Genomic DNA, 14,269 nt, shown 5'->3' with positions numbered 1-14,269 from the left:
ATTAAATGTAGATCAATAAGAACCACCAAAAGAAACAAATTAGTGATAATATTCTGTGTGTAATCTGCTCTACACGACAACTGGACAGCTGCAAAGTTTCTTAATAGAAACTTGGTTTTCAAATTCCGTCATTTAAGAGGAAAGAAAAAATTCCTTCCAAACTCCAATCTGGCAATCAGAATAATCCCCAGATCTCTTGAACACTTCAATTTCCAATTTCACCATCGCCACATCTTCAGGCAGAGAGTTTCACAGTCTCACTGCTCTTACAGTAAAGAACTGCCTTCTAGGTCAGTGTAGAAACCTTCTTTCCTCTAGACGTAGAGGATGCCCCTTGTTACAGTCCTGGGTATAAATAGATAATGGGAGAGATTTCTGTATTGTCTCCTGATACAGTTTTACATAGTCATTAGGTTACCTCCAAGTTATTTTTTCTAAACTAAATCCCAATTTTGGTAACCTCTCCAGAATTATTGTTCATCCATTCTGTGTAATACTTTAGTTGCCCGTCCTTGGGCCCGCTCAAGCTCTGATATTCTCTTCTTGAGCACAGGTGTCCCAAACTATATCCTTAATGCTGCAAAGCTCAACTCTATTTCATTTATTATCACCAAAAGCTTCAGTAAATCTGCATGCTCCCAGTTTACTAATAGAAGCTACTGGACTTGTCTTAAGTTATTCTACCATCATTAGACTTGTGAGTTCAGGTTGGAGTACTGGCGTCACCCGTGACAAAACAATTGTTTATTTCAGACGTATCCATATAGGTTAATCTTGCCATTGTGTGACAGCTGAGCAGAGCACCGTTATCACCATTATCAGGAGGGATTACAGAGCCACCTGCGACAACACTCTTGCAATCCCCGTGGTCTCCCCCACTTTGGCACGCTCAGGTCGGCCGTTGCAATGCATTTCATCTGCCCATGTGCATAGCCTTGCATTTATCAGTTTTAAACCTCATTTGCCACTTTTCTGCCCCCAACTTATCCAGATCAATTTGCAACCACATTCTGTCCTTTCTTGTGTTAATTTCTTTACATAATTTTGCATCATCTGCAAATATTGCTAATTTACTGTATAATCCTTCTATTAGTTCTAATAAATATATTAAAACAAATACTGCCCCATGTGGTATCCCACTAGTGATGGTGACCCAATCAGAGGATGTACCATTAATCACCCCCCTCTGCTTTCTATCACTGAGCCAGTCACTTAAGAAATGGCAAAGTAAGTGAGTATTACAAGAAAATTAGCCATTTAAAAAAAGAAGGATTGTAAAGAAATAAGAAAAAAAGTGTCTATTTCAAGATAACGAGGCTCAGTTGCAATACCGGACACAGCACATAACAAGAGTCACGCCATTTCTGGAAAAGACAAAGGAGACTTTCTTCCCCCCTACTCCTAGATAACCATTTTGTCTCCAGCACTCGAACTCCATGTGTTCCATTAGATTTTCATTCATTCAGTGTCAGAACTGTATACTCATGAACTTTTTACACCCTTCCCTTTTACATCAGGACATGCAATATTAAAAATACTACTGTTTATAACTAGAGATGAGCGAGCACCCAAATGCTCGGGTCCGCGTTATTCGAGTCGAGCTTTTCGTAAAATTCGGGAGCTCTACTGGAGTAACGAACCCCATTGACTACAATGGGAGACTTGAGCATTTTTGTATGTGGGGCACCGGGTGCTGAGCTTCTCTCTCTCTCTCCCTCTCCCGCCAGACAAAAAATTTGTCAATGGCGCTCTGCGTCGTGGCGGGGCCAAAACAGGCACGTCACAGCGGGGAGGAGCCAAAAACTGGGGCAGGGTCAAACACGGCTTGATGCTCGTTACTCGTATGCTAATACTCGAACGAGCATCAAGCTCGGCAGAGTATGTTCGCTCAACTCTATTTATAACCAAGGCTGAATACATTCCTGGCACCAGATAACCGCTGCATGCAGATATTTTCTATTCGTGTTCAACATTTTCTTCTGTATTCTATCCATGTTTACACCAAAATCTACTTCATAAGTAATTATATATAAATTTCCTATACATTATTTAATTGTAATTATTCACAAGGCCTAAAGACACATGAATATACATCAATGTGATTGTATTGTGGTACGAGGACTTACAAGCTATTTTTTCTCTGTTATCAGCCCGAAGGCTGAGGCACATTATGTATTGTTCTGTTTACTACATATGTATCTACTAAATGAAATGTAGCTACTGTATACTATCTTTATGTTTATTAACTTCCCTTGGTATAAACGTAGTTGACTAAAGGCCCATTCACACAGAATGATGATCGCTCAAAATTCGCTCAAACAGTTTGAGTGACAGTTTTGAGCGATCTTTGCATAACTCTAAGTAGCTAATCAGCTGCTTAAGAGTGAATGCAGGCGGAGCAGGATACCACTGCGATAGCTCCAAGAACAAAGCAGCTGTTTTGTATATGTAAACAGCTGCATTGTTCTCGGAGCTTTCATCTGGTGTCCCGCTGAGAACTGCCAGCAGGATACCAGCTGAAAGAACACCATCAGCGCTACCTGCTGAGAAAATCAACTATAGAGTAAGAGAGAGTAAGAGAAAGATCTTTCTCCCCCAGGCTGCCCGCCGCTCACCACACCCCCCCCCCCCCCCCGAGCACGTTCAGTAAGCAGTTGCTCGAGAAGAGCGATGCTCGCTCAAGCAACTGCTGTATCCGAGCGTGCTCACTCATCTCTAATATCTATAGATCTATATCTAAAAATCGGACTGACTCAAAAGAACAAAAAAGGCAGAACTGGTGTTTTACTTTCACACCCTGCCCCCTCCAAATTAATAGAAGTTATTCAATACATCACATGTACCCTGAACCCATACCAATAAAAACTACAATTCATCAGGCACAGAAAAAGCCCTCAGATGGTTATTTTGACATAAAATTAAAAGTTAAGGCTTTAAAAAAGTGAAGATTAAAATTTCCCCCCTCCCCTTTCCCATCAAAAGTAAAATCTGCATTCTTAGGTAGAAATAGGCCCAGTCCTCAAGGGGTTAAGAAGCCTAGAATTTTTTTCTTACCCAATTTAGATAAGTGAAAATGAACAAAAGCAAAATTAATACAGGAAAACGATAAATACTTGTGGTGGATATTACTGAGGTACTATCAGCACAAACAACTTACCTCCTTGGCTCCTCTGAACGGTGATGTTGAATTTCAGGCTCAGGCCCGGGTGAGCAGTTTTCTGGGTATCGACCTCACAGTTTTCCAGCGATAAGTTAAAGTTCTGAAGTATATTTGCTGGCTGACTATCTGTTAGTTTGTGTAGTGCGGGTTTCGGCAGGTAGTAGTGTACATTCTCCTCCTTTTTCACGCACATGGGGGAAGTATGATTGAGGAACTGGACAGCGGCTGCGTGGTTTTCAGGCAAGTTGAATTTCCAAGTCATCTGCTCATTAGTCGGAAACGGATCAGGATAGTTTGCAGACAGCAGGGTTACAGTTGACTGTTGACTGAATGTAGATTCGACAATACTCAAGCCTGTAAAGACAGAAACCGTTCACCATCACAGATGCACAGCCCAAATAATGCTTCCCGAGCCGGGGCTTACACTCGTATTTTCTAGGACTCAACTGAATTGCATTAAGCTAGCATTAATGTGCATTTAGGTGCAAACGTGCATCTTGCAGAAATGTGGAACAAGAGGGGTGATGTCGCTCCCCAAGGAGAGCACCCAGAAGCGGTGTGAAGACACCTAAGAGGAGACTTATAAGGTCATGCATGCGCCTCTGGGTAATTTATGCAAATAAGGACGATGGAACAATACCCCTGCAGAGCCACCGATTGCATGGCAGCATTTTTTCAAATCAATGTACAACTTTTTAACAGTCTGTGAAACAATGATTGGAAATAGGAAACAAAGCCAGAAAGCCACACACACTGTCTGTATATGGTTTTCTGGCTTGGTTTCCTATTCCCAATCATTATTTCACAGACTGTTAAAAAGTCGTACAGCGATTTGAAAAAATGCTGCTATCAAATGGATGGCACTGCAGGGGTATTGCTCCATCTTGCAGAAATATTACACTTGTGCGATGAACAATGATTTTTAGTTAAGCATACAATCCATCATTCAGCCAGCCAGCTGATAGCAGGAACCGCACGCTGTGTTCTCCACAGGTGCACTGATAACATTATATTCAGCTGCAGTCCTGGGGCAGAACAAAGGTGCTGTATGCAGATAACAGATCACCCACTGTTATCTGCATACAGCGAAGGGAGGCTCATTTCCACGTAAATGAAGCTAATAAACTACTAATAGGCATTAGTGCCCATTAGTAGTTTATACAAAATAATCACTCAAGCTATCTTTTGAACGCATTTTGAGCAATCATCTTTGCGTGTAAATGGGGCTTTAGTGATTACAATATCAGAGCAAAAGGATAAATTATTGTGGAGAACTGACTCCTTGTAGGCAAGCTCTAGTACTCTGCTGTACCCCCTCTAGCTTGGATACAAGATGTGATATGGACAGGCATGGAGCCTCTAGTACCCTGTTGTACCGCCTCTAGTTTGGATACAAGATGTGATACGGGAGGGCATGGAGGCTCTAGTACCCTGTTGGGCCCCCTCTAGCTTGGATACAAGATATGATATGGGAGGGCATGCAGGCTCTAGTACCCTGTTGGACCATCTCTAATGTGGATACAAGATGTGATATTGACTGGCATGGAGGCATACAGGTTCTGTATGGCATCCCACAGCATACCACTCCAGATTTGCTGTAACTGAGTCTCTAGATCATGCAAACTTGTAGGCGGTTGAAGTTGGTGTCCCAGATGGTCCCATACATGTTCTTTTGGTGACAAGTCTGGCGACTGGGCAGGCTAGGGAAGTGTAATAATGTTGTGGAGACATTCCTGTGACACCTTTGTGTGTGGCCTGATGGAATGCCTCCTGGAAGCCACTATCAGAGGAACACATGTGGCTGAAGGACGTCCTGAACATATCACTGAGCCGTCATTGTACCACTACTGTTGAGGACAACCCTCCCCCCAGTCTATCACACCATCGCTCCACAGCAAAGGCAGGATTGGGAAGCTCACCCCTAGGTCTCCAGACATAATCACGGCTGATTCAGTGCCCAAACTAAACCTGGATTCACAGCTGAAGACAACCCAGTTCCAGTCTAGTTTTGTCGTTCACAACACCACTGCAAACAGAGCCATGTTGGATGATCAGACGCTCCTCTCTACTGGTGGTCGGTCGAGGGCATGCCGAGTCTGATTGCCTTGTTTGCATGCCCTCACACATCCACTGGTTCCAACACCTCCTAAAAGTCTGGTCAGAACAGCCCAGGTGATGGGCAATTCATTTATATGACCAGCCAGCATCACACATTCCAATAATGTGCCCCCTCTCAGACTCCGTTAAATGGGTGAATTCTTTTTGATTGGGTCATAGAGGTGCCTACTGGTCAACAAGCTCCACGCAAGCGGAAAAAGAGGTCCACCACCCTTATAGGGCCTCAGGTGGCAAGACCATTCATCTAATCATGCAATAGCTCGAATCATTTGCATATCTGCCTAAGATGTAACTGCATGCAGAGTTTTGCAGCAAAACGACAACTTCTTCTAGTGGTGAGATTTTTGTTTGTCAAAGTCTGCATTGGATATGACCATCGTACAATAAATTTAAATGACAGAAACATTTCAGATTCACTACTGAAAGCTTTTCCTTTCCATATCAACACCCACCATGAGATTTGGAAAGGTTGCTAACTGCACCAAATTTAGCAACTCCATTCCTAGTCAAATTCTAAATATTTTTTTCTTTTTCATTTCAGAATAAATCATACATGGGTGAATGGGCAGATCTGTCCTGAGTTCCTGCTGCTTGTCGTTCAGAGAGAATAGACCTGGTGACAGGTTACCTTTAAACCAATATTTAGACCCAATAAAAAGGTAATCCTGTTAGTAATCGTCATGCATTTTACAACTCATCTAAGAATGCCTCATGTCTAGACACTCCAGAACTGTATTCTGCCTCCGATGTCTTATCATCCCAGCCGGCTAAAAATCGGCCATCTGAATGGATACTTTGGAGTCCAATGATTAGATGGTTGCGATTTTCGGCCAACCTTTTATAAGGCCTACAGATATGCTCTCCTGTAACGGAAAATTGTGCGGATTTTCCACAGCAGAAAATAAGACACCAGAACGGTGTCAAAATCCATGTAATTGGTGTGGCTTCTGATACATTTTTTGATGTATGTCTGCAGCAGGTTTTTATCCTTTCTATTGGAGGGGTGAAAACCTGCTGCAGAGCCACATCAAAAACTGTATCAGAAGCTACACCAATGGGGCAGATTTTCACACTGTTCTGATGCGGATTTTGGTGCCGATTTTCTGCTGCAAATGTACCCTAAAAGAGGTTTTACAGAAGAGGAAAAACCCAGCTGCTCGCTTCTACAAACAGTGCCACATTCGACAAACCATACTCTGTGTGCACAGGGGCCGGGGGCAGCTGCAGCACTCGCATGCCGTTCAGCTAATCACTGACTTCAGCGGTGATACTGCCTTGAAGGGTCATATGACCTCTATAGCTCCTTTCAGGGTCCAGGGCTCCTGCACTTGAAGCGGTGGGGGTGGAGACAACTGACCAATGAGTATGGCTTTTCTTTGCTCACCTAGTCCATACAACTTTATTTTTACTGTCTGAAAAACCTTTTAAACAAAATCCATTTGGAAATATTTAAAACACTCACTTTTAATGGAAGATCTGTTTGTGATGCTAATTCCAGGATCTTTGATGGCAAGGTTCCATGGCAGACTTAGAGCAATAACTCCTTTTTCTTGGACTTTAATGCGTGTGATGGTACCGTTCCTGCAGAAAGTTCCAATGCTGTAGGATGAGTCATGAACATAAGTGCTGATCTTGAAGCGGACGTGATCTGGACACTGGCTTGAAGGGTCTATCTGTGTCAGCCATGGGCCGGAGAAGCCAAAAATAAGACCATTGTTCTTGGAGGTCAAGATATTCCAAGAAAAAGTCCGATTTAAGCCATGTAAGTTTGTAGGCTGCAGACTAATATTTAATGGACACATACCAGAGCTGCAATCTAGATATGAAAAAAAGAGAAAAATAAGTTTGTACGCTCTGCAGATATTCTTTAGTTTAACTAGAAAACAAATGAGGTTTTGGATTATTTCTTAGTTTGGGTAAAAAGGTCACTGAGGACTATATTGTCCTTTATTTTGTTTTGAGAGGATCATTCAATGGCATGTATAGAATAGAGGAGGCTGCAAAGCAAAAATCAAATTGGGCTATTACATGGCAAGGATAAAGCTTTAGTTCTACATTGTGAGATTAATTGGTCTAAATGTACTTACAGCTGTTACTTAAAGTGGATCGGTTGCCTAAATATGTTGCCCCATGCGGTACTGTTGTATTAGGTCACCACCGGAAGTTAGGGGTGGAGACATAATACAGCTGGGTTGACATGTAGGGTGACACCGTCAGCCTGCAATTGGCTCTCCCCGCTGCCCTCTCGACTCTGAAGTGCCGGCGGCCTTCCCATGCTGCCCTTTCAGCTGTGAAGTGCCGTGCACAGCTCGATCACCGGACCACCGCTGGCAATACTGCCCTCCCCCCTGCCCAACCCAGTTGCCAGCAACACTGTCCTCCCCCCTGCTGTTGTGCCACTGACCGCTGTGGGACAGCCCGTGCTGTGCTCTTTGTAGCTTCAGCAGATGAGTCTGCTGACGGCTAATCCACTCCCCTACCTGCGCTCCCTTCAGTAGCTGTCACGGGCGCCGCTAGGCGAGAGCACGATGGGGCTGGAGTAGCAGTCAGCAGCCGCATCCCCCTGCACTCTCTCCACCAGCTGTCAGGGGGGCGGATGCCGACAGGCAGCGAGAAACACTCCCAGGGGAGCGGACTATCCGTGAGTTTTCGTATCTTGGTGATGGTCAGCAGCGGTGGGGGAATCTCGCCGCTACAGCAGTGAGGTGGAACAGCAACAGCAGGTGGCAGGGTGGCCAGGGGTGAAAACAGTCTGCACGGCACATCACAGCTGACAGGGCAACAAGGGACAGCCAATCAGTAAAGAGGGGCATCAACACAGCTGTATTAGGTCTCCACCCCTAACTTCCGGTGGCGACATAAAACAACAGTACCTCCCCATGCAAGGGCATATCACTGGATAGGTCAACTTTCCTACTTGCCCAAATATCATAGCTATAACTCTGCTCTACTTATAGCCGTATAAATCGGTTAATTGGGAAGTCTTATGTAAAAACACAGAAAGCATATAGTATATCATCAGATTTAGCAGGAAATCCAAGTAAAAACCCACCTTCTATAACTTCCAGTTATATAATCAGTTGTCAATCAGCTGATTATAAATTTTTCTGACCAACTGTTGGTTAAGAAAAAAACAAAAAATAGCCCCAGCAGATCAAAATTTGGACAGAGTATCTTTGTGTCTGTCGCTTGCATTACTGATTAACCAACAATAATTAGGAAAAAGTACTTGATGGCCAAGCTTTAAGTTTTGACTCCATGGCAACTTTTGTTTGCACAATGGTCAGTGGAAAATAGTGGGAACTTAATGTTCCCCTATGAGGCATGATGTCATGGGGTACTACTGTAGGTTACTGTACATACTGTTAATGTCAGAAGACACTTTCCTCCACAGGGCCATGTTGAGTTTGCCCAATGTCCGTGTCTTTGCTGCTAATGTTGAGTGACAACCCTGGCATCCTGGTATGGAATACTTACATCCTTATAACAGACAGAAGATCAGGGGCAGGAAAGGAAACTAAAGAATGAATTAGAAAGTTTGATTTAAAAAATTTAAATTTTGGAAAAACGCTCACAAAAATATATTATTTATTGTGGCTTTTGAATTTACGTCTCAGGTAAAGTTATTTGGCGCAGAACCCATTAGTGGTACAACTAATTTTAGCCTTAAGACCCAGTAAATCATTTACCCTTTAGTGTTCCATGCCTTTTACAGCCATGTAGCTGTAGGACACCTTGTATTTTGCAGGACAAGTTCTAGTTTTCAAAAAAAATGCAGGCAGCAGTTCCATATATAGGAAGGAGAGGGAACACCATTATAGCAGATTATGACAGCCGCGCTCCATAGACAGAACCCAGGTGCCAATATTCTGCAGAAAGTGCTGGGGACAGCAGGAAATTTAAAATTTTATATCGAGTAGCTGCACTTTCGGAAAACTGAATGTCATAGAGGCACATCAAAAGTATTGATCAGTGGGGGTCCCACTGCTGAGACCCCCACTGATTGCTAGAAGGAGGGAGGCTGCAGCACTCACCCAAGCACTGTACCCCCTTGGTTAGATTTGTTCTTTTTCGGCTGCTTCTGGCAGCTGAAGACGGCCTCAGAGATATATGGAAGCTTCCTATATACCCCTACGAAGCTGTCTTCAGCTGCCGGCTCCCTCGAATCGTAAACCCGCCACCTCCAGTAACAGAAGTATAATTAGGAGTTGCTGTTAATCACTTTATATTTTTTTCAACAAATTAACCACTTAGTTCTTTATATGTTCGTTTTAAAGATAATTTTATAGTTTGGAGAATCAGTAGATGCAAATACAAAAAGGAATCTAAACTCACCGATAGTCCTATTGACCTCCATGATGAAGTACTTCTCCGGCGTACTGCAGTCGAAGGTGTAGTCCACTTTTTGTCCTCTGGATATCGCGAGACTCAATGCATTGCATTTCGGAGCACAGATATTACAGGGCTGTGATGGGGCATTTGTAGCCCGCTTTATATGAATAGTTAAGTTGTCTGTAGGTTGTAATGTGATGGTATAAGATTCTGGGAAGGAAGAGAGAGAAATGCGTTAGTAGAGGTAATCAGAAGAGTACAGTCACATACAGACCCGTTAATTGTGGAGGGGGTTATCAAAAGGTTTGCTGTGTAATTCACTATAAAACACTAGATATCGGTTTTTATCTCTTAAATAACACTTGGTGAAAAAATAAAATGTGCAGAAGACCTCTGCGGCGCGAGCATGCCGGAGCCGGACAGAAGAGGGCAGACTGCGCAAGCGCGTCTAATCCCGGCAGAAGGCAGCTTTAGTCGGCGCCATGGAGACGGGGACGCCAGCACCGGAGGGGGTAAGTGTATAACTTCTGTATGGCCAATATTTAATGCACGATGTATATTACAAAGTGCATGTATATGGCCATACAGAAGTGCTTAACACCGCTTGCTTTCGCGGGACAACCCCTTTAAGGATGAGATGATTTCTTTCAGATTGTAATCTCCACTTTACAAAAGCCATAACTTTTTAGACTTTCCATTGACATGACCATGTAAGAGTGTGTTCATTGCATGCGAGTTGTAGTTTTTATTAGTACCATTTTGGGGTACATATAATGCATTGTAGAACTTATTACTTTGGTGAAAGAACAAGAACTCCGCCATTTTTTTTAGAGTATTTACTATGATCGGTACAATTATGAGGATACCAAAGTGATACAGTTTAAGTTTTTTCCACTTTTGCAGAATAAACACTCTTTTTTAAAAAAAATATTTTTTCGTCATCCTTGCATTCAAAGATCCATAAATTTGTTCTCCCCCCCCATGTAAAAAGCTATGTAAGGGCTTGATATTTGTGTGATGAGCTGTAGTTTTTATTGGTACAATTTTGGAGTATATCTGACTTTTTTCATCACTTTAATTGCATTTTTTGGAGGTGACATGAACAAAATAAGCTATTTTTTTCTTTTATATAGCATTTCCCTTGTGGGATTAAAAGGGAGTTCAATTTATTGCACAGATTTTTTCATATGTGCCAATACCAAATATGTGGGTTTTTCATTTTGTTTACAAAAGGAAGAGTGTGTATTTAGCATGCTATTTTTTTTAACCAATTTTATTTTATTGTTTCACCTGCTTCCCTTTAGGGGACTTGAACCTACAATCTTATGATCGCTCAGATACATTGCAGTGCTTAGCCTATTAAGCATTGCCGGTGGTCTGCAAAATTGAAATATATAACAATATTCAGTATATTGCGCATGCGATCAAACAATCGCAAGTTCTAGTCTGTTTTAGGGACTTTAAAAAAAGAAAGTTTTTAAATTATTACCGAAGATAAAAGATATTACATGTGTGACATCCCTCTTTTTCCTCTTTTACTTATTTATTTTTTTTACAATAAAACATATGTTGTATCGTTGCATCTATAAAAGTCTAATCTATTAAAATAATTGCTTTTTTTATCCTACATGAATACAGCCAGAAGAAAAATGTGAGAACTGCGTTTTTTTGGTCACCCCAATCTCCAAGCAAAAATGTAATAAGCTGTTAAAAAGCCATACTATCCAAAAAGAGAAGCAATAACAATGGCTCGGCATGCAAAAAAGAAGCGTCACACAACCGCATTGGTGAAAAAAATGAAATGGTTAGGGAAATCAGATAAGTAGTAAAAAACAAACACCTATATAAATTTGGCACCAGCATAAATCGTACGGACCCACAGAATAAAGCGAATATATCATTCTTATCATAGCAGATAAAGCTTAAATGGTGCAGTTTTTTTTCTTTCTTTTTTCATTATTTCACCCAATGTAGAAGTTTTTTTTAACACATTATGATACTTTAAATGGTACCACTAAAAATTCTCCCTGCAAAAAACAAGCCTTTGTGCAGCTATGTCGACAAAAAAGAGTTAATGATTTTTTGAAAGCAGGAAGGATAAAAAACAACCTGGTCCTAAAATGACCCTCCGGTTTCAGGAAGAAAAAAAAAATTGCCCTAGAACCAGAAGAGAAGTGTGGTATATTGCCTGCAGTTACTCTTTTCTGCCATTCCTCTGATCCACCATTTCTGGGTCCTGTTTTTGGCCATCTAAAAAAAGTGGACAATCTTGAGACCTCTTAATGCTTCACAGTGCATTGGTAATGTTAGACTACCAGTGCACTACATCTGCCCTCTGGTTGGCCAGAGTTGCTCACATGATCTGCACTGGCCAGACAGAAAGCAGTGCACAATGTGCATTAGGTAGTTAGATAATTGCTGCAGCCTTCTTGGAATAACTGAAATGGGGCCTGGAACCAGCAAATTAAAGGAGAGACAGAGAAGAACAGCAGCAGGTATTAACCCCCTCCCTCCTGTCCTGGGATAGAATTTTGACCCCAAACTGGAGAATTGTGCTCAGACGTTATAAGGACACAGTCCTGGAGTGGGTGCCTAGCTAGTATGAAAAGTTAGCTCCCCAGACTTCCCGTTCCCTCAGCTTTGAGCCCAATAACTTTGTTTATTGTGCCTAAGGCCTCATGTCCACGGGCAAAAGAAGAATTAAAATCCACAGCGGATTTTAACTCTTCTCCCGCCCGCGAATCCGCATCCCATAGGGATGCATTGACCACCCGCGGGTAGATAAATACCCGCGGATGGTCAATAAAAGGGAATAAAAAAAAATGGAGCATGAAAAAATCTGGACCATGCTCCATTTTCATGCGGGTCTCCCGCGGGGACGGCTCCCGCAGACTTCTATTGAAGCCTATGGAAGCCGTCCGCATCCGCGGCAGACCTAAAATAAGAATATACTCACCGCTCCGGATCTTCCATTCGCCGCGGCTTCATCTTCTCTCCGTCGCGGCCGGATCTTTTTTCTTCGGGCCGGCGCATGCGCGGGGCACGCAACCGACATGCCCTGCGCATCCGCCGAGCCGAAGAAAGAAGATCCGGCCGCGACGGAGAGAAGATGAAGCCGCGGCGAAAAGAAGATCCGGAGTGGGCAAGAGGTGAGTTAATTCTTATTTTTATGCCTCATGTCCGCGGGGCAGGAGGGACCCGCTACGGATCCTCCATGGAGAATCCGGAGCGGGCCTGATTTTCCCCGTGAACATGAGGCCTAAGGCTAGAAAAATACAATCCGCGCAGAATCTGCTGTGGATTTCCGCAGCAGATTCTGCGCGGATTTGCTTTAAATGGTATTTTTTTTCATGCGGATATCCGCACCCATTGCTAGCAATGTGATAGCAATGTGGCCGATCCACGTGGAATTCGCGGTAAAATGGAGCATGCCGCGTTTTTTTCTCCCACGCGTGAAAAATGCAAATCTATTAAACTGCCATCCGCGGGTGGCCAATGATTACCTATGGGCAAAATTGAATGTGGATTCCACAATTCAATTTTGCTAGTGGACATGAGGCCTAAAGGTCATGACTTTGTTCCTTTAAATCGTCACTTTATCTCTGTTTCTATCAACCACCTGCCCCACTATCTGACTACCCTCATCATCATCATCCGCTTGTGCCATCTGATTACAGTCACCATCCTGTCATCTCTTGATGAGTTCTTATTTTTGTAATACTTGGTGTTGATCTCTTCTTCATAAATTTGCTAATTTGACTATTTGGTTGTTACATGATCCGACCCTACTGTAAGTCCTGGGGGTATCAGAATGCTGGGAGAAGCCATTCATATGTAGGAAAGGCAACTGCTATAGCTGAAGTTCAGTTTGGCCACCTAGTGCCCAGTCAGTATCATTACAAGGGTGGAGATTAATTAAAATTCACAAGCAACTATTTTGATTAAGGAATACAGATGAAGTTCTGGAAGGCTACATTGTAAACTACATATGGGTCATTCCGTGTCAGTTCAACCAACGCTCCCGGTCGACCATCTCAGATTTCAATGAAACTTTGCACAAAGATAGACCCTGACCCTAAACTAAGATAGCCAGAATATTAGGCTTCAAAGTGCTTTGGTTCACGAGCTACAGGTCTTAATCTAGGGGGTTGTCATGTGATTACAGCGTGCAACCTGAAAAAAGTGGCGATTTCAATCCATTGCCAAGCCAGTTCCAATGACTCTAGAGTAATGAAACTTCACACACTAGGAGAACTTTTGGTGCTGAATCCAGCTAAGCTCCTCAGACTGCCACTCTTATCATCATTCTGCCACCATTGTATGTCAAAGTAGCTGAAAAATTCTATCGCACAAAATAAAACTCATATTTTAAGCAGTAATAACTCCTAATCAATGCAATCCAACTCAGCTCTGAATTTATCAATGTGTACTCCATAGAAATGGTTCTCATTATTCACATTACGGACCCAAAAGGATGCAGAGCTCTTAAGATACAATGAGTCAAAAATGGCAAAAAACATTTTTATGCAAATTTTTCCCTTTTTCAAAGGCGAAAATCGGAATGTACTCCATTTTTATTTTTTTTCATTTTTGTTCTATTTGGAAGAGAATTTTTTGCTCTACAAGATTCAATGTTTTTCATTTTGTTCCCAGACCTTC

General features: G+C 42.5%; 1 protein-coding gene across 2 annotated transcripts in view; it reads right to left on the bottom strand.

The window, feature by feature from the left end:
• The window catches only part of CDCP1 (CUB domain containing protein 1), a 48,498-nt gene that overhangs the window by 16,369 nt on the left and 17,860 nt on the right, over positions 1 to 14,269 (bottom strand). For both annotated transcript variants that reach the window (XM_066585439.1, XM_066585441.1), the window contains exons 2-4: positions 9,614 to 9,820; positions 6,741 to 7,094; positions 3,158 to 3,514 (exon numbers count right to left, since the gene is read on the bottom strand). In XM_066585439.1, the coding sequence (XP_066441536.1) occupies positions 3,158 to 3,514; positions 6,741 to 7,094; positions 9,614 to 9,820 (918 nt within the window). The remainder of the gene's footprint in view (positions 1 to 3,157; positions 3,515 to 6,740; positions 7,095 to 9,613; positions 9,821 to 14,269) is intronic.

The sequence above is a fragment of the Eleutherodactylus coqui genome, chromosome 12, assembly GCF_035609145.1.
Source record: "Eleutherodactylus coqui strain aEleCoq1 chromosome 12, aEleCoq1.hap1, whole genome shotgun sequence".
NCBI classification, from domain to species: Eukaryota; Metazoa; Chordata; class Amphibia; order Anura; family Eleutherodactylidae; genus Eleutherodactylus; species Eleutherodactylus coqui.
This window is presented reverse-complemented; position numbering and strand designations above follow the sequence as displayed.